The following is a 20,589-nucleotide window of genomic DNA, read 5'->3' as shown; positions in this document are numbered from 1 at the left end:
ATGAGAAAAACACACAGTGGCAAGAAGAAGAAAATAAGTTAGAAGAAAGGGAAACATCAAATGTTGTACAAGTTCAAAGTTAGGAGAGGCCAAGTCTGAGAAGATCAAGAAAGTATTAATGGAGAAGGCGACTTCTGACATGGACTCAATGGGAAAGTAGGAGCTGAGGTTTCTCTATCCCTCCTTTTCTCCTAACCTGGCACCAGGGGACAGCCTGGCTCATCATCCTTCAAGGTGCATGCAGTAATTCTTCAGTATGTGAAAACACGAACACTCTTGAGGCAAAGTGGCAGTTCTAGAACCAGCACAAAGTTTGGAAGTATTCCCAGAGCATGTCCATCTCTCAGAACCCTTCCTTGAAGAACGAGTGAGACTCAGCTGCTGCTGGTCCCTGAAAAGTGCCCGCAGACTTTCCAGGCAAGAGAGAAGCACTCTTTGGGCAGATAAGGATGAGCCACCTAATGGCACCCTCCTGATCAGTCACAGGCTCCCTCAGTGAGGAGGACGTGAGGGCACATTGGTCACTTTACAGCATGGAGCATAAACAAACATGGCAGAGTTGGGGGAGTGAGAAATCATTGAATAAGGAGATGGAGATCAGCATTCTGCTCACAATTGCATTCTGTAGGGAGACGTGAATTGAGTTAGTTGCAAGATTGAGTCGTATAACTTGTCATCAATATGGATAAAGTCTAAAGTCTTTCACGGGTGTCTTAATCAGTTCGGGCTGCCATAACAAAATACCACAGACTGGGAGGCTTAAACAGACATTTGTTTCCTCACAGTTCTGAAGGCTAGAAGTCCAACATCTAGGTGCTGACAGGCTTGGTTTCTCTCTTCCCTGGCTTGGTGATGACCACCTTCTCACTGTGTCTTCACATGGCCTCTCCTCTGTGCACATGTGGAGAGACTACTCTGGTATCTCTTACCTCTTCTTATAAGGACACCAGTCCTGTTGGGTTAGGACCCCTCCCCGATGACCTTCCTACCCTTAATTACCTCCTTCAAGGCCCCATTTACAACAGTCGCATTTTGGGGGGTAGAACTTCAACTTATGAATTTGGAGGGGGCATAACTCATTTCATAACACAAGTCTGTTGATCAGCTGGCCTCTGCTTGCTTTTCGGCATCTCTGTCCCTCTCCGGATGGCAACCTGCTCCTCGCCCGACCACATCCCTTGCCATTCTCTAAACACGTCATGCTCTTTCCAGGCCTCCCGAGCCTTGCACATGATTTCCCTCTTCCTGAAATTTCTCCTCCCTTGGCTGACGCCTGCTTTCCCTGGTGACCAGCTTAGACCCTGCCACCTTCTCAGGAAAGCTTTCTGACCACCTTCATTGGTCTTTCACCTCTATCATCACGGAACTCTGATGTCAGTGTTCTTATCTCCCCCCTCCTCCGGTTCCGCCCCCAACCAGACCCCATGGGGTAGGGGCTGTGTTCATAATGTCCTCAGGGCCTAGCAGAGACTTGGTAAATATCTGTTGAATGAACTATTAGAAATCTTTAATTTCAAGAAATGCCTCTAGATAATCTACTAACATCTCCATCCCCAGTGGATGTCCGGCTGCCCTGCCTTAAGGAGGTTATAGCCATGGGGCTTGGTGAGCACATCTAGTGACAGCGGCTGATTCTGACCAGTAGGGCTGGGTGCAGTGGCCTTCTCCCTCCCACAGAGTGAGCCCAGGCAGTACACTGTTTCTGGTTATATGCAAACAGAATCATCTGGGTTGCATTAGCAGGCTCCACTGTAAACAGCCTTTAACAAAACTGAGCGCTGGGAAAATAGGAGGCAAATGGAGGGACCTTCCTCGCCCTGTGCAGAAAGACAAAGCAGGAAAGGGCTGGATGGAATCAGAGTGGAAATGGCCCCCTAGGGAAGCCTGCTCTCTTCAGGGGGTGGGGGTTGGTTCTGGGACCAGGGGGCACCTCCCAAACAGGCAGCAAGAGTGAGCAGCTGGTTCTTTGTTTGAGGACCTAAGAGGCCCCTTTGGCTCCCCGACTTTTCTGATGGAGCGCAAGGTGCAACGGGGAAGCGGTCTGTGCCATCCTCCTTGAAACAAAGCCAGCTGCTCCGTCGTAGGCTCTGACCTTACAGGAGGACAACAATGACCGTGTTTTGTGCATGTGTGTTTATGTGTTGTGGCCCAAACAGCTGGCCCCCAGCGAGGCCCAGGAGCAGCAGGAGCTGCGGGCTGTCTTGCGCTGGCGTCGCCTCCAGGACGAGGTACGGAACTCCCCGGAGGAGATGCAGGTGTTGAGGTAAAGCTCCCCGCGACCCCTTTACCTCCTCTACTCTTCCTCCCACATCTCCTTCCTTGCTGGAAACGTCCGAGCCATCTATTAGATCTGCCGTGTTTCCTTTTTAAATTAAATTGGACTAGGTTACTCATCCTCCCAGGGACATTATTGTTAGGTTTTAAGTCTTTCAGGGTGTGGATTTGGATTTGCCTTCTGACATTTTCCTGGTGTCTCTGTTCAGGAAAAAACTAGCACAAGGCCATTTCTGGGACCAGATTCTTTTGAAGTTCTAATAGTCACTCCATGTGGTGGCTGTGGGTCTGGGAGAAGGTTGGGTTTGGTAGCCTGGCAGACAGTAAAAGGAAAGCCAAAAGGAAAAAAAAAAACCTTTAGGAAAATATTGATTTCTAAGTGTTTAGTAGTAACAGATGTTTGTGTCATGGGGCCTTTTGTTCCGGATAAGTCCCAGCAGGAGGCCACTCCTGTGGGAGGGTTCTGCTCCCAGCTCCTGCACTTTGTTTTCAGAGTGTATCTTGCAGCACTTGTGGGATTACTTCTTGCCGTTTTTCCATTTTTGTCCCTCTCTGCTTTGCTCGTTTTCTTCACTTCTCTGAATAGTTGTTTATCTGAAACCTCGAGCCTAGGCCCCAGGAGCACTGCGGTTGCTGTGGCAACAGAAGCTTTCATCCTGCCCCCTTTCGACTATAGCCAAGTCTTTGGAATCCACAATCAGACAGGTGGGAAGGCAGCCATCCAGGAATCATCTCCACTTTAGATAGCAGCCTTGAAGTCTAGTTCATCTCCTGAGGAGAAGCCTGCCTGAAACGGGTCTGTGTTGTCGCTGTTTTTAACTAAATGCCCCCCACTCCTCAGTAACTGCCCATTGAGGTCCACGTCTGAGGGAACTGCTGAGCCTGACCCGAACCGGAGGCTGGCTGGTGCTTTTGTGCAGCACTGCAGCATGGGCTGGCCTCTCTTCCCACAGAGAAGTCCCCACTCACATGCTAACTGCTGGCATCAGCGCTGATTCATCTATTGTTCAGGAGAGCCAGAGCCTGGAGCCCTGCAGTCCCCACCCAATGCCAATGTTCTTGCATTTGTTCGCTCAGCTAGTGAGACGGCTACATTCACAACCCACACGCACAGGGGCCCTGCTCTCACAAAGCTTCCACTTAGCGGAGACCCTTTTGCGTGTATAGCTAGTTACAGGTGGTGAGAAGTGTGAAGAGGACACAGTGATTTATAGTGAGGAGGTTGGGGAATGCCTTTCAGAGGAGCACGGAGGCCCCAAGGCAGGAAAGAGCTTGGCTTGCACATGCGGAGGGAGCAACAGAAAGGGCAGGGTGGCTAGAAGGGTGGGGAGAGCAGGCAGGAGCCAGGCAGGATCCAGGTCCTCGAGCCTTACTCCAAGTGCAATGGAAGATGCCCCAGGGCCTTCAGCAGAAGAGGCTTTTGGTCTGTCTTATAGTTTTGCAGTGCTGCTCTGGCTGCTGTGTGGGATAGACCGCAGGCAGCACACTGAAAGCAAGCAGAAGTGTTGGAATACTGCAGTCATCCATTAAAGAGGTCCTGGTAGTAGCAGTGACAGACTCAAGAAGCAGACCTATTTGAGACGTGGAACTGGCAGATCTTTGGTCGATTGAATGTGGAGAAGAGGGAAATGAGAGTGTCCAGAATGATTTCTAGGCTTTGGACTTGAGCGGTTGGGTAGTTAGTGAGATAGCACAGACTTTGAGAGGAGCAGGCTTTGGAGGGAAAAATAAAGATTCCAGTTTCGCATGCATTAAGTTTGAGATGTCAAATAGCTATTCAGTATTGAGAACTCAGTGGGATCTATAAATCAGGCGCTCATTGGAAAGCTTGGAACATTTGACCTATAAATACTTAAAATTCTGAGCACATTGAAATCACCAGGGAGAGAGGAAAGTGAGAGAAGAGGTGGAGAGGAGTCAGCAGAGGAGCTGGGGAAATCAGTATAGAGAAAAACCGGACCCCAGGGCTCATGGAAGCCAGGAAGGAAAGTCAAGAAGGTGGGAGTAGGATGTTGGATGCTGCTGAGGAGTGTGTAAAAGGGAGGGCGAGAAGTGACCTTTGGGTTGGACCACATAAAGATGTTGTGACCTTGACATGCATGCATTTATTCATGAGTGGTGAAGGAGGAAGCCAGATTGAAGTGGGTAGAAGAGTGAATGAGTGGTCAGGAAGTAGAGATGGTGAATGTGGACTCTGTGAGGGAATTTGCGTTTGGCGGGGGGCAGGTGAAGGTCAGAGACATTTGTTTTAGGGTGGCCGATGCAGGCACATGCTTATGTGGGAGCTGTATAACTGTGCCTATTCTGTCACCTGTCAAGACTCGGGTTCTCCATTTTCCAAATCTCTTAAGTTCCTCCGATGCCTCCAGTTCTGCATGACCATCATCCTTCGGTGGAGTAGAAGCATAATAATTAACATACGTTGATGAAATGTGTTTCCACTTTATAAGCAGTCAGCCTGCACACTGGAAAGTCTACACAGGTGAGGAGAGCCTGATCTGTTAACTCCACGGGGCTTGGTCAACTCAGCCGCTGGGGGCCAACAGCTTTTCCTGTGTGTATGGAGTCACGAGAAAGAATATACCGTTATTAGATCTGTGTGCTAGAAGACTAATGATGGCATTTGTTTTTCTTTGTGTTAGTATTCAGAAATTATATTTGCCTAAATTTAGGCTAACTATGAAATAACTGCATTTAAAAGACTTGTTGCACATCACTACAGAAAATATTGTTTTCAGATGTGCTTACGATGAAGCGGAAATTTTTCTTAACCTGCCCCGAATTATATAGTCTAGGTTTAGTTTACTCCCATCTCTCTCGCATTTTCCCTTAAGTGGGCACAGAGAACCTAAAAATTACTGAAAGTGAAAAGAGGAACCAGGGTTGTAAAAATTTATTCTCAGATTTTGTTTTGTTTTAATATGCAGTAAGACCTTAGGAGAGAAGTCTCTTAAAACAATACAGTGATCGAAGATGCTATCTTTTTTTTTTCTTTTCAGATACCCCCTGGTCTTGAAATAATGGACCAAGAACAATTTAGATGTCTTGGTTTGTGTCTGAATAATTTCTTCACTTTGCCAGATGCAGTGGAAACTTTTTACCCATCTTTGCAGCCGCTTTCAACATGGGTGACCACTCCCTTTTAACAACACTTTCTTCTCTTGGCTTCTGTGTCCCACACTCTCTTTGATTTCCTTCTGCTTCATGAGCCAGTCCTGCTCTACCTCTCCTGCTGACTATTTAACATTTTCACTGAGATGTCTCAAGGCTCAGAAAGACTATAAAGTGTCCAACATCGTGCAGCTGATAGAGAGCAGAGCGGGGGGGTTGAAACTACCCTCTTTCCCCTTCACTATCTTTCTACCTTCAAGGGAGTCAATATCACATTTAGTTGCATTAAAATAAAAATACTCTGTGTATCTTGAACTGAGGAAGGACATAAAGGTCGGAGTAAAAAAGTAACCTTGGACCAGGCAGCTTTGTGCCCGATTTTGAGAGCGTGTGCCTAATTTTTTCAGTAGACATTGGAAAAAAAGAAAACTCAACATTGTATTGATTATAGATACTGGAGTATTAACAAGCTGAGACGAAAACAACTAAAATTTTGTTTGGTTCTGACTTACTAATTTCAGTAATTTATAAGAACTGGTTTTCCATTTGTGCCTTCCATGCAGTCCGTGTTGAATCATGGCTCTCATCAAATATGTCTTAGATCGACGTGGTTGTAAGTTTTCTTTGGTTACAACCGTTCTTCATGTTCTCCCAGTCTTCTCAGCTTTCCTCTGCTGGGCAGCCTGTAACGTGGCTGCAGGCTGTTGAGGCCATTTGCTCAGAGTTTCGAAAGGCTGGGGGTCATATTACTGACTCCGTCCGTTTTCTCATTTGTTAATTATTAAAGCTGCCTTTCCCATAGACAGACCCCAGCGGCTCTCTCCGGATTCTTCCTCACTGCTCCCAGCCCTAGGCAGCTCTGTGTGCCAGGTGAAGCCTGCTCTTGATGCTGTTCTACTCTGTCCTGCCTGGCCACCACCTCTTCACTTTCTCCTGTCATCCCCCACCTCCCAGCCTAAAAACTTTCCTTTTGAGCAGTGCTGCGGTACTGACTCCTGCCAAGGAAGAGGCTGGGGGGCTTCCAAAAGGCTCTGGTGCCTTTGTCTCTGGGGCACAGCTAGATTCCCGCATTTTCTCTCTAAGTGCATTTAGTTAGATATTCTGAGGGGTTGGTGGAAATGGAAGAGCTGCAGAGTCGGGGTCAGAAGAAATCTCCATTGGTTTTCATTGTTTATGATTTATTACCACGCCCCCTTTTTTTCTGGATTCATTGTTAAAGTCAAGCTCGTGCTGAGAAAAACATCAAAATATATCACGTTGAGGAGACTCTGACAAGCCTGAAGTGCCTTTTTCTCCTAGCTGCCACCTCCACAGTCGATACAATTCTAGAGACATGCAGACTTCTTTTCCTACCTTCCTCATGAATGCCTCATCCCCCTGGGCACAAAGACATCTATAATAATAAGGAAAAAACCCTAAATATGTAACTCAGTCCATAGCCAAAATGAAATGTGTGTACCACAAGTTCTGTGAGGTGCACCACGCCTAAGCACTGTATGTTCCATTTAAATCAGTAAGACTTTTAAAGTTAAAAGCCCATGTGTAAACCTTCTCTAAAATGCATGAAGTTTTCACCTCTAAAGTTTTTCTCAAAATTTTTATTTCTAATCCTTAAGTAACATGGCAATCTTTCCCCAGACGCAGGTGTCCACTGGCAGCCACGTGAGTCTGCCTCAGGGAAAGCTCTTCTCCTTCAAAAGTCCCTTGCTGCTGTCACACCCCCACCTCTAGCACAGTCTTCTCCACTGCTCCTCCAGCCTGGGGCTGAGAGCTCCCCAGGGCCTTACTTCAGTCTCCACTGGGCCCCTGGACCCAGTAAACCTTTTCACTCCTCCTTGGACAACCCCCCTTTCCATTGCCTTTGGCGTTTATTCCAGACCTTCTCCAATCTCTCTTTCTCTTTTGCTTCCTGCCCCACACGGAAAACTGAGGCCATCAGCCTGTTCTCCCTTCAATTATATAAATGCATCAGCATCCACATCTATTCTCACCTCTCAGATGCCAGAGTGCCAACTTGTCAGTCTTAATACAGTTAAAGATACATTTCTAATTTCAGAGGTGGAACTAATTTCTGTGAGTGTGCCTTAACACAGATCCGAGAATAAGGAAAAAAAAATAGAAAAATAAAAAACATATTTAAAACCCTGTGCCCATGAGGAAGAGGGAAGAGAGGGCCATACACCAAGGGGGAATGATGCTCTCATCGCTTTGGACCAGGAATCAGGGTCATAAGTGTAGGGAAACTGTTTTTTCCTAAGGTCGTTGTGCCCCATGATCACCAGATTCTATAAACATATTTCAATTACTGTTGTATTGGACTCCACTGCTTTGTGTGGTACCATTGATAGCTCTTGCTTTCTGGGAATTTCTGTCACCTGGCTTTCATGGCAACCCCTCTTCTAGTTCTCCTTGTCCCCCTCTGCCATTGTTCCTTCAGCTCCTTCACAGTCTGCTCTTTGCCTGCTTCTCCAGAGTTGGTGTCCCCAGGAGGCTCCCCTCTCTTGGAGTGGTTTCATTTATACCACCTGTCTTAGCTAGGGTTTCCCAGAAGCAGACCCTCAGACAAGATTCATGTGAAAAGGATTATTAGGAAGTCCGGGTGTGTGTGAGGGAACAGAAGGGGAAGTAGAAATAAGGAGAGGAGACCAAGCTGGGGTGCCATGGTGTTGAGTCAGTTCACACAGGATTGCTCTGGAGGCAGTGTGGGTCAGCCTCAGAGTTGTCCCCATCAGGGGCAAGAGGCCCAGAGCATGTATACCCCTGCCCCTGTGGTCATTGCCTGGAGAGATATACGTTCCCAAGTACTTCCTGCTCTCAAGTTCACAGGCAAAACAGGCTCAGGCAACCTGAGAGCCGAAAGCTGATGTGCATACAGATGATAAAAGCCCCACGGATGTGAGCTGGGCACGGGCACTGCTGGCCACACCTCCTGTCTGTGCTGGAGGCTCCCAAGTCTCCAGGCCAACCCCGCCCAGCTCTTTTAAAGATCAAATGTGAACGCTTAACAGCCCATTTGACATCATCTCTTCTTGGCCGCCGTATAGGCATCTCACACTGGCAGTCCCCTCTCTCCACCCCAACTGCTAACATCCTTTAGTGTCGAACTCATAGATGGAAACCTGGGAGCCTTCCAGCTCCTCCCTCTCCTTCTCTTTTCTCCTGAGAGGGCTTGAGCTATCACTCTGAACTCACTTCATAAGTATTTCTCATTTCTCAACCCCTAACACCACTGTCTCTCTGTTTAGAACTTAATGGCTTGTGCGCACCAATCCAACAGCCTCTGAATTGTTTTTTCTGCCTCTAGTCTTGCCCCATCAAATCTATCTTCCTCACTTCCATTAGGGAGCCCTACTTAAAACACCTTATGGTTCTACCACCTCCTAGCTTACAACCTTCTAAAAGCTTCCCCTCACCTCCAACGTAGCTCCTTGATTGATTGTGGAAAGGAGCATTAAATGAGAACGGGTTTACTGGAGAGGATAGCCATTAAGAACCTGTGAGACCGAAGGTGGACCAGGGAAGGACAGGCTGGAGTAAATGCTGGAGTTCCTTAGCTGCTGAATTCAAGAGTGCATGTGACTGTCCAGGCAATGGGGAGCTATTTTCAGTTCCAAGAATGACACAATAAAAATGGAGTTCTGGGAAGATCACCCAGACGTCGGGTTGACACATGATCAGAGAGACACAGTCTAGAGGCCAGATAGAATTAGGTGGCTGTTACAGGAACACAGGCCTGAATTAAGAAGAGCTGGGGATCCTCTTTCTTTGTTGGCCTAAGGCTCTGACTGAGGGAGTCGCTCATGTGGGGCTATTCAAAACTGATTGAAATGCCAATACATCTTCAGAGAAGGCTTCTAATAATGTGATGTAAAGTTATCCCTGCCTGCAGGTAAAGACTGACCCACTAAAGGAACTGGTTGAATATGTAAGCTTTGTGAAATTTGTTATGACTTTGAACAAAGTGAAACACAATCCCAAGTTTTTCTTGGCCAAGGCCTGATCGATTCTGCCTCATTTTAGAGAAACATCATCTGAGGATGCAGGCCTGAACTCTCTCCAGAGCTTGTCAGTCTTCGGTCTCAACCCAGGAAAGTAGTATAGGGTTTGTGGGAGTAAGCCTAAGAGCCCAGTTGTCTGGGCTTGAGTCCAGTCATGACTCTACTATAGACTGTATAACCTTGAGAGGGTTTCACGACCACGTTGAGCCTTAGTCTCGTCTCTGTAAAATAATTCTACCTGATAGGCGAGTGTGAGGAATACAGGTGATGAAAACGTGCAAGTCGTTTAGAACACTTGTATTAGATTGAATCGTAGGAAATTGCCATTTTGGTGCATCTAAAATGGCTGAACATTGTCAATTCCCTATTGTTCAATCTAGAGTAAATACTTAAAATGTGTGGGATACTATCATCTAGACTCTCTGGCATTTGGTAAATGGTTGCCCAAGAAGTAACACAAGGACACAAGGGTGCATGCAGCCTCACAGCCAGCCCCACTCTCCCGCCTAGCTTATTCTGCTTTTCTCATTCTGCCTCATTCCCAAGGCTCTGAGCTGGGCCAGTCATTTCTCTCACTTATGCCACCTTCTCTTGGCAACTACAAAGGGCATTCCTATCCCTGTCTCTACCATCCGGGGCCTGGAAACACCTGCCTTTCCTCATGACTAACGATTGGTTGGAGGGTTCACAAAGTTAATTTTACCAAGAAATGAAGATGACATTAAAAAAACAAAAAGTACAAGGATACTTGGTTACAAGTGAAAAGGATGGGATTAAAAGCAAAAAACTAAAATAAATCTGAATGTTAAAGATGTTCAAACTAATAGCTCGAGGTAATAAATTAAATTAGCAACATTTCTAAGATAAATAGGATTCTCATACTCTCCCAACTTCTGGTCTAATCTCTACGTAAGGGCCATTCTGGTGTCCCCTCTGGCTCTGCTCTGTACAGCTCCCCTGGCTTCTGTGCAGACTCTGACCCTGAGAAGAAAAAAGTTCTTGCCTCTGTGGCCTTTAAGAGTTCTTACCCAAGCTCAGACCACCAGCACTGGCCTGTACAGTTTTTAAAGTCTCTACATCTGTCTCTTGGAATTCCGGCCCTCCATCCTCCATTCGTCAGGCCTGGGATTCCCTCCACCTTCTTCCTGTCCAGTTTTCTTTATTTGAATCACACACGCTAACCAGCTAGCTGTGTAGACCATTTCTCCCCTTTCGTGACAAGAGGGTGCTATACCTATGCCAGCGTTTTCTGAAAAATGGTAAGGCTTTCAGCCAGCCAGAAACCGCCTCTGCCTTTTCCTTTTTGAAAGGCCAGCTCCACCCCTCTGAGCTCCCCACTCAGTTCCTGTTTCCTGTTGGAGGGACACCCTCAGCTCGCACTTCTTTTACCCAGCAAAGACGACTGACATGTCCTGAATAGTTGAACTCAAGTAACCCTCCCTATTCATTTTTCTAGATCATTCCCTGGTTACTCATCACTCAGGTATTTCCAAGGGAGGGATAGAATTCTCCTCTATAGGCCCCTAATTACATACTTACTATACAGGATGTTTCAATTTTGCAATAACATTTGATAGGTTTTTTTAAAATATAGAACAACATAAACAAGGAACAAAGTAGTTTATAATCACTGCTTAGTTAACCATGATTTTTTGAAAAAATAAAAGTACATAACAGGAAAATTCAACAGTTTAGAAAGGTATAAAATTCTATCTCCATCACTATAGTCCTCGCCCTAAAATAATCACTGCTAGCATTTTCTTGTGAACCTTTCTGAAAATAAATTTTATTTTATGAGTATATATGTATATTTTTTGTGTATTGCTGCCCTGTGTGGTACTGATTCACTATAACACTATTTGCCTATGAAATATTTTCCTAAAAAATAATTCATAAACCAATCTATAATAGTTCCCTCTCATGTTGCCCATCCTCTAAGGATATCACATGCACTCAGCCAATCCTAGCACTCTGTATATTTTATTCTTGGCTAATTAGTGTTAGTTTCCCATTCAGAAAAACACCCAGAGAGTGAGTGCTTTCTCATGTAATCCTAAACTGACTTTGTTCTACAAAGTACTCGCTTACCCAACCCCAACCCAGCCTCACCACCCCATTTAGTCTATGTTTTGGCCAATGGTTTTTACCCAGAATAGCTGACAAAAACTGTTACAAGTTCTTGTCTGTACCTGCTGCAAAGACATGAAAGAAGAATAACCTAACATGTGAAAATCCAGTTTTCTAAGGGCTCTTCCTCCTTTCAAATCAGAGGTTTAAGTAAGAAAAGAAGTGCAATACATGTACTGGACACTATAAAACATTGTTGAAGGAAATTAAAGAATTAAATGGCAAGACATCTATCTTCATAAATTAGGAGACTTAAAATTGTTAAAATGGCAATACTCCCTAAACTGATCTATGAATCCACTGTAATCCGTGTTACAATTTCAGCTGCCTTCTTTGTGGTTGCAAAAATGGACAAGCTGATCCTAAAATTCATACAAAAATTCAAGAGACCCTGAATAGCCAAAACAATCTTGAAAAACAGCAAAGTTTGAGGATTCACACTTCTCAATTTCAATACTTAACTACAAAGACAATGTGATACTGGCATAAGGACAGAAATATAGGTCAATAGAATAAAACTGAGAGTCTAGAAACAAACCCTCTCATTTATGATCAGTTGGTTTTGACAAAGGTGCCAGAGCCATTCAATGGGAGAAGGAATAGTCTTTTCAACAAATGATCATGGGATGGCTGGATATCCACATGTAGAAGAATGAAGTTAGACCTTCTGCTTCATACCACATACAAAAATTAACTCAACATGGATCAAAGACCTAAATGTAAGAGCTGAAACTATAGACTATTAGGGAAAAAACCCATAGGTATAAATCATCATGATCTTGGATTAGGCAGCATTTTCTTAGATAGAATACCTAAAGCACAGGCAACCAAAGAGGGGAGACCAATGAGTCGGACTTCATCAAAATTAAAACTTGTGTTTCAAAAGACTCCACCAAGAAAGTGAAAAGACAACCCACAGAATGAGCAAAAATATATCTGAGGGAATCGTATCCAGGATATATAAAGAACTCTTATAACTCAGCCATAAAAAGGCAATAAAATTTAAAAATGGACAAAGGATCTAAATAGACATTTCTCAAAAAAATATATGTGCAAATGGCCAATAAGCACACACAAAAATGATTGACATTATTAGCCATCAAGGAAATGCCAATCAAAATCTCAGTAAGATACCACTTCATACCTGCTAGGATAACTATAATGAAAAAGACAGCCAAGAACAAGTGTTAATGAGGATTTAGAGAAATTAGAACCCTCCTACACTGTTGATGGGAATGTAAAAATGGTACAGCACCTTTAGAAAGCAACCTGGCAGATCCTCAGAAGGCTAAACATAGTTATCGTACAACCCAGCAATTCCACTCCTAGGTATATACCCAAGAGAAATGAAAACGTAAATTCATACAACAGCATGTATTCAGGTGTTCATAAAAGCATTGTTCTTTTTTCTTCCTTTTTTAATTAACTTTTTGAGGTAACTAACATTGGTTAATACATTATGTAAATTGAGATGTATAACATTCTAATTTGATATCTGTATACTCTATTATGTGCTCTCCATCAAAAATCTAGTTTTCCTCAGTTACCATATATTTTACTCCTTTTACCCATTTTACTCACCCCCTGCCCCTCTGGTAACCACCATTCTGTTGTATCTATGAGTCTGTTATTGTTTTATTTTGTTTCTTCGTTTGTTACTTTTTTGTTTTATATTTCACATGTGAGTGAAATCATGTGGTTTTTGTCCTTTTCCAGCTGACTTATTTCACTTAGCATGATACTCTTAAGATCCATCCATGTTGTCCCAAATAACAGTATTTCGTTATATATATTATAGATTCACACACACATATTCATACATGCATTCATATATACCACATCTTGTTTATCCATTTATCGGTCGTATACACTTAGGTTGTTTCCATATCTTTGCTTTTGTAAACAATGTTACAACGAACATAAGGGTACATATATCTTTTCAAATTAGCGTATTCATATTCTAGAAACATTATCCTTAATAGCTAAAAAATGGAAACAACTCTGATATCCATCAACAGATGAATGAATAAATGTATTACATCCATGCAATGGAATATTAATCAGCAATAAAAGGAATGAAGTACTGATGTGTGCTATAAAAATGGAAAAATCTTGAAAATATTATGCTAGGTGAAAGAAGCCAGACACAAAAAGCCACATATTATATGATTCCATTTACTTCAGATATTCAGAACAGGCAAATCCATAGAGACAAGAAGTAGATTAATGGTTGTCAGGGGCTGAGGGGAGGGGAAAATGGGAAGTGGCGGCCAATGGGTCTGAGGATTCTTTTGGGAGTGATGAAGATGTTCTGGAATTAGGTACTTGTGATGGTTACATGACCTTATAAATATACTAAAAACCACTGATAGATCTTTCCTTCTTTTCTTTCTTTCTCTTTCTCTCTCTCTCTTTCTTTCTTCTTTCTTTCTTTTTCACATAGAATTATTCATTTATTTAAATATTGAATACAATTTTATAATATAGAATAATTATAACTTAAGAATTTCACTATCATTGAACATTTATAGGTATTTAGTTTTTGAGTTTGGGGATGATATAAGAGAAAGTTTTCTCCCTATGCTTTATTTAGTAGGCCCAGAAATTACATATTCAAAAATTATTTTTGCTCCTTTTGATTATTTCTGTTGGTGGTACTCATTATTTCATTAACATCTTTTATCATTAGTCATTGGATTGTACATTTTTTTATTATTTATTATTTTTATGCCTACAGCACCTGGTCTTTCTAGGCGGTCTCCCTTCCAAGTACTAACCAGGCCCGACCCTGTTTAGTTCCCAAAATCAGACACTGGGCTTGTTCAGGGTGGCATGGCCATAGACCATGGACCGTGGCTCCACTGGGGCACAAACCCAGGACCTTCTGCGTGTAAAGCAGATGTCCTAACCGCTACACTATGGAACCACATCCAGATTGTACATTTTTTAAATGGTGCATTTTATGATATGTGAATTATATCTCAACTTTTTTAAAAAGAGAGGGATTGATGGAAATCAATGGATGTTTTATAACATCTCATAACGGCACTGTAGCCTTAGTGGGGTTGACCAGCAATTGCCTAAAGGAAAGTTGGAAGAAGAAATTATGGTATTAGGCAGCTGGTGTCCTCAGGGCATTGGATGAAACCCAAGGGGCCATTTCCAGTGCTGGGTGCCAGGAGGACATCTCCATAGTGTCTGTGGCATGACAACCCCACACAGAGATGATTCATAGCCAAGAAAGTGCCCCTCAAGTACAAGTATCTACGCACAAGTATATGTTTCAGGTTTTTTCACCCCATCCTGTACCTTCCATTTTTCTCTTAATAGTATAATACTGACTATTATTCTGTTATCAACACTGTAGGTCTTTTATTTTCAACTGCTGCAGAATATCCCAGAATATGAACATTTCATAACTATAGTCTATGGCCATACCACCCCGAACGTGCCCAATCTCGGCATAACTGTCTAACCATTTGTTAACCATCGGATATTTTGGCAATTTCTAATTTTTTTCTTTCACGAACAAAGCTGTGGCTAGTGGTCTTACACAGTTGCCCATAAGAATGAGAAGGGGAGCTGCTCTCCTGACGACTCATCCTGCTTTACATCCTGATGTATGTTGGGCTTCAAACCCAGGCAAGCCACTGAGGAGGGAAAAGTCCTTCTTCAGCTCCCACAGACCATCTGCTCCTCTTTGAGTCATAAGAGGAGACGAGCCTTCCCATTATCTTGGCACACGGCACCACACATGCTGTTGGTGTTCAAAACGTGCTTCTGGTCTCCCTTGTAAAATGAAACTGGTGTTTGTCTCATTTGCCTTTTTCTGGGATGAAGTCATGGGTTTTTTGGTTTGGTTTTTCTTTTTTTACATAGTACAAAAAAAGTTTTTCATTTTTATCCTTTCTACTTTTGCTTTTTGTAATTTCCAGGTTCTCTATATTCCTGTGTTCTGAATGCATGTCACAGACTGACAGCCTGTGTTTTATTATGATCACCATAGCGCTGAATAGAGTGAGAGGCCGCTTTTAAGCTGGCTAATGAGGATACCAGGTCAGGTATAGTTTATGTGTACCTCTCCTTCCTCCACCCTCTCCCCGAGAATACAGCACAATAAAGGTATAATGAAAGCCTTGTGCTTGGTTCCTATACTCTCAAGCTAAATCTATCTCCAAATATATACGGTTGAATAAAATTCAGTTGTTTTCTCTAACTCATTTAGGTTTTTCCCCTAATCATAATTACCCTTGATGTTGATTTAGGAAGGCCGAGGCTATATAGCAAACCTACTGACTCCACCACAGTGGATAAACAAAGCTTTACTTCTAAATGCTGCAGCTTAAACATATTCCAGGTTATTTTATCTTCTAAAATCATAGAATACTAGGATCTGAATAGACCTTAAGAGTGATTTTGCTTAACCTCCTGTATCCCTGACTGTCAGCCACCCAGCTTCTGCCTGAGTGTGTCTAAGATCCAGATCCCATTGCTGCAGCAAGGAGCAGCATCCCTGTGGGAACAGCCCGTCTGAGAATGGCTTTCTGAAATCAGCCGGAACCTGCCTGTTTGGTAGGGTCTGCCTGGTCCTCTCAGTCCTGACATCCAGAGTTGCATAAGATTCACGTTATTTTCACCTAGACAGTCCACATATCTGAAGACCATCTCCTTTCCTGTCATGGTCACTAGGTCATACTGCAGGTTAGAGAATGTTTGCCTGCTTGGGCTTGGTCCTGTGTTGTTACTTTCTCTGAATGTAACACCTGAACTGAAAACAGCACTCAGGTTCCGCCTGTGAAGAATGCAGTGGGACAAGGTTGTTTCCCTTGATCTGGATAGTCTAGAAAAGAAAGGGCAAGAGTTAAGCAAGTTGAATGCACTCACGTATATACCATATTTCTTTTTTAAACCCAGTGTCATGCCCCATCTCACGGCAGCCTTACCATTCCAACTCCCATACAATTTTTTTTCTCCTTAGTAACATTCACTGACTGCTTCTCATGGGCCAAACACTGTTTAAGCACTCTAGACACTTCATCTCATTTAATCGTCAAAATGGCTCTGTGAGATAGGTACTAGTATCATCTTCCTTCCCATTTGATAGGTGAGGAAACATGCCTGAAGATGATAAGCAGTTGGCCATGTTTCCATAGCTAATAAGTGGCAGGGCTGGGATGAAAGCAGAGGTAAGGCGGGCTCCAGAGCCCAGTTTTTAAGCACAGCTCTCCACTCTGTCTGACACCATCCCAGCAGTACTTCCCGCTGCATCCTCATCACTCCTCCATCTCACCTACCATCATGTTTATTGTTTTGGAAGCCACATCAGTCAACTCTGGCTGCATGTTGAGTTTACAGACAATTTAATATACTGAATCTTTTTCCTAGGTAAATACTTAATTTTAAAAACCTCTTTGTCCTTATTAACTATCGTTTTGTGTGTAATGTTGAATGCTCATTCCAGCCTGTGGTTTCTGTTCTTGAAGATGGATACCGTCTGTCAATCAACCAGCTAGACTCCCAGCTTTGACCCTTATGCAAAGCTATCAGACCAGTAAGCCATCATTCCTTGGGTATAGCCCTAAAGACTCTCTCCTGGTTATATAGCAAGTAATTAATCAGTAGCCTTGGTGTTCTGCTTTTTAACCTTCTGTAAAGCCACGAAACAACCACCGTGCACTCACCACCATATCCATTCTGCCAACCCTCTAGTAAAAGTCAGGATGCCTGATGCCCACAGTGAATTTCTGGAAGCAGCCCTTGAGATCCCATGCTAACTGTAGTTCATTATTTTCTAAGTGCTCACAAACTGTTCAATAACCAAATCACAGATTTTGCCTCCCCTTCTCTTATCCTCTCTTCCTATACAAATCAGAATAACATTCGTCTATCAGCCCCTTTCCCAGTGTCCATGATTCCCAGATCCCCCGGGAGGTCTGTGATCGCACCTGGGCCTGGAGTTGGGACACCTTTAAAGGACGAAGGAGTCCTCTCCAGCTGTACCAAGCATCAGTTCCCGCAGATGAAGCATCAGCTCTCACATAACAGTGCTTGTTCTACCATGAACAGTTTGAAAATCTTTCTCCTTGGCAAAAAAAAAGTTGAAGCAGAGTGGGAGTCAAGTAGTTCTATTCATTCTGTCACCTCTTAACACCTGGTCTTCCTTATGTTCCAGACATTACTAAAAAGCCACCCCTCCGCCCCTTTTTTTTATCCTGGGCATTCTCTATTAGCAATTGGCTTATTCTGAATTTTTGCTTTCCTGACAATTTTACAGCTTCCTGGCTCTTGGTTTTTTCCTTTCTCTGGCATCCCCGCTTTCATCTTTTGAACATGTCCTTTGAAAATTCACCTTATCAGGAACCTCCCATGCAGTCATAGTGTTGTCTTCGCTCCATTTTCTTCTTTGTCTCCTTTGAAAATGTGTCCATACTATCCCTTGCTTTGTTGAGTGTGGTGATATACTGCTCAGACCATTGTGTTAATCTGTTCCTTGTTTCCTCTCTGGGATTTCGTTTCTTAGAGAGGAATTCCTAAAACCTGAGGACTAGTTTGATTTTGTGTTGATGCTCATTATTTTCTGCTTTTTTAAAGTTTCTTCTTTTATTTTCCTATGCTGCTTATCAAAATTTGTGGAGTTTGATAGTGTTTTCCACAGTTCTGCTAACTACGGGGTCTTTCCTTATTGCTCTCCTCAGCAACTGACCTCTCCCTCTATAGGTACCGACTACTAGCTCCTTTTGCTATCAGGGGACGGAATATACCTTCTTCACTTTCTCCTGACTCCTCAGAGAGATGCCCCCTCTGTCTTATAACATTTTAGCCTTTTTTAGCACCACAGTAATGGCCTCTTGTGTCTGCTACAGGATAGTGGTCCCTGATGGGAAAAAAAAACCTTTATGCTGGATAGCTGTTAAATCCACTGTGAAAAGCACACAACCAGTCAAACTTGCCAAATGCCAGTAGCTTCAATAGAATACAACTTCATCAGTTAAAGGTGTGCACCTTTTGTCCAATTCTCTTTGGTAGCACTGTCCAAAGGCAAGTCAGGGTCCAGTGTTCCTCATGCATACTTTTTAAGATAGAAAAATAGTTGTAAAAACAAATGGAGGATATAACATTCCTGTACTTTCAATTTTCTGCTTCCATTTTTCACCCAAGATTTTAATAATTACTTCATAGAGTAGTGTAGACTATGATGTGTATGTAAGGAATTTGCCCAGACCTATCTTACTGGAACTTTAAGCAACACCTGAACTTTGTTGTTTCTTTTTTTTATTATTATTATTATTTTCAGATGATGATGTGGCATGGAACAGGCGTAAAGAGCAACCCTTAAAGGATTTACATTCAAAATCAGGGGTCTCACAAATGAAAGGTGTAAGGCTACATTTATGTGTCATCTTTTTTTAAAAAAATGTTTTATTTTGGAATAATTTTAGACTCATATGAAGTTACCAAAATCATAGATAGAGTTCCTTTGTACCCTTCACCCAGCGTCCCACAATGATAACATCGTATATACATAACTGTAAGGTGATATCTTCTTAATGTCTTTGCTTGTCAGAGAAGGAGCTGGCATTCCCTGAACCCTAATCAGAGTGCATTATGATAATAATAGTACACTTATATTATGTACTAAATGCCAACAAGAGCTCTGGATAAGCACTCTTAGATACCACAACAGCCTGATGAAGTGCTATGGTCACTATCCTGGTCCCCTTTTTACATACAAAGGAACTGGGCTTCATGGGGTTGTGTGACTTGCTCAAGATCATGTGGCACTTAAGAGTCAAGATTCAGGCCCAAACTCTTAACCAGTGTGTTATGCTGCTTCCCCTATAGATCTCACTTGTGCATTTGGGGCTCAGATCAGTACTGTGGAGCCAATCTATACACAAAAGTAATTTTTAACTTCCTTTGTTATTGTGGGTGAGCGAGGCCCGGCTCCTGGACCATCAAATCTGTGAGGCAGCTGCAAGTGTTATACAGACAGCAATGTTGAAATGCTGATTAGTCCCTTCCAGTCTTATTTCTGGGATGCTTAGTCCCAGGGTCAAGCACTACAGTAATGAGTTTATAGATGAACCTATCTTGTGCCAAGGAGTGTGAGATGGATAACTCTGGCAGATGGCCCATCTAGGCTGCGGCTGAGAAGTAGGTGTTCGGACCAAACCTGACATACCTGAGCACCTTTCAGAGGCATTTTCCTAAATCCTATCCTTTGTTGATAGTCCTGCAGAATCAGTCCTTTATTCAAGAGCTTTAATTCAAAATCAAATCACTGTATATCAAGTATCACCGCCATCTGACAGCTCTTTAAATGTTCATATTGCTTCTGGGAGTGCAGTGGAAAATGAAGGAGGTGTGCAGGGGAAGGTCATGCTAATCTGAGTTGTTATATTTGGTGCCAGGTACAACAGAAACCAAGGGCATTTCAGCCCAAATGACCTTTGTAACTTGATCTCTTGCATTCCATGTATTCCAGCCAAGGAAATAAACACTGGTGTATAATGCCTAAGAAATGCTTAAAACTTTTGATTTACAAAGTGCTTTCATATTATTTGAGTCTCCTCACACTCTGCAGGTGAGGAAACTGAGCTTCAGGGAGGGAAAGCAGTATGCCTAAGGTTCTCCGCTTAGTATTTAAACAACCAAGGTGAGGGCATGGATCTTGGGGAGGCCCCAGCAAGGACTTTGATGTTCTGTAGACCCAGGTTCCAGCCTCAGTACTGTCACTAATTAGCTTTGTAGTTATCTGCATGCCTCACTTTCCTCCACCTTTAAATGGGCATAATCATAGTACCTGCTCCATAGTACCTGTCGGGTTTTTGTGAGAGTGGAAGGGTGTGATACACAAGAAGAGTTTGGCAGGGTACCTGGCCCAGGGGGATTACAGGAAATGGTAGCTGTTAGTATGAGTTTAATTCTCCATTCAATAGGTGCGAATGTAGCTGCAATTAATAGAATAGTAAGCAGTGCTGATTTAAACAAACGGGGGTTAATTTTCTCATACAAGAAAAAGTTTGAAGGCAGGGAGGCTTGGTCAGTCAGCAGTGGATGATACCATCAAAAACTGTTT

The 20,589-nt window shown here is 43.1% G+C and overlaps 1 protein-coding gene across 25 annotated transcripts in view; it reads left to right on the top strand.

The window, feature by feature from the left end:
* AOPEP (aminopeptidase O (putative)) overlaps positions 1-20,589 on the top strand; it is a 333,589-nt gene that overhangs the window by 192,856 nt on the left and 120,144 nt on the right. For all 25 annotated transcript variants that reach the window (XR_005656715.1, XR_005656716.1, XR_005656717.1 and 22 more), the window contains one exon: positions 2,157-2,263. Coding sequence is in view for 11 of the 25 variants with exons in the window: in XM_039880464.1 (XP_039736398.1) it covers positions 2,157-2,263 (107 nt within the window). In the remaining 14 variants the exon portion in view is untranslated. The remainder of the gene's footprint in view (positions 1-2,156; positions 2,264-20,589) is intronic.

Source organism: Pteropus medius, unplaced genomic scaffold, assembly GCF_902729225.1.
Source record: "Pteropus medius unplaced genomic scaffold, Ma_sr-lr_union100, whole genome shotgun sequence".
Classification (NCBI taxonomy): Eukaryota; Metazoa; Chordata; class Mammalia; order Chiroptera; family Pteropodidae; genus Pteropus; species Pteropus medius.
Note: the sequence above shows the minus strand (reverse complement) of the source record. Positions and strands in the feature narration are given on the sequence as shown.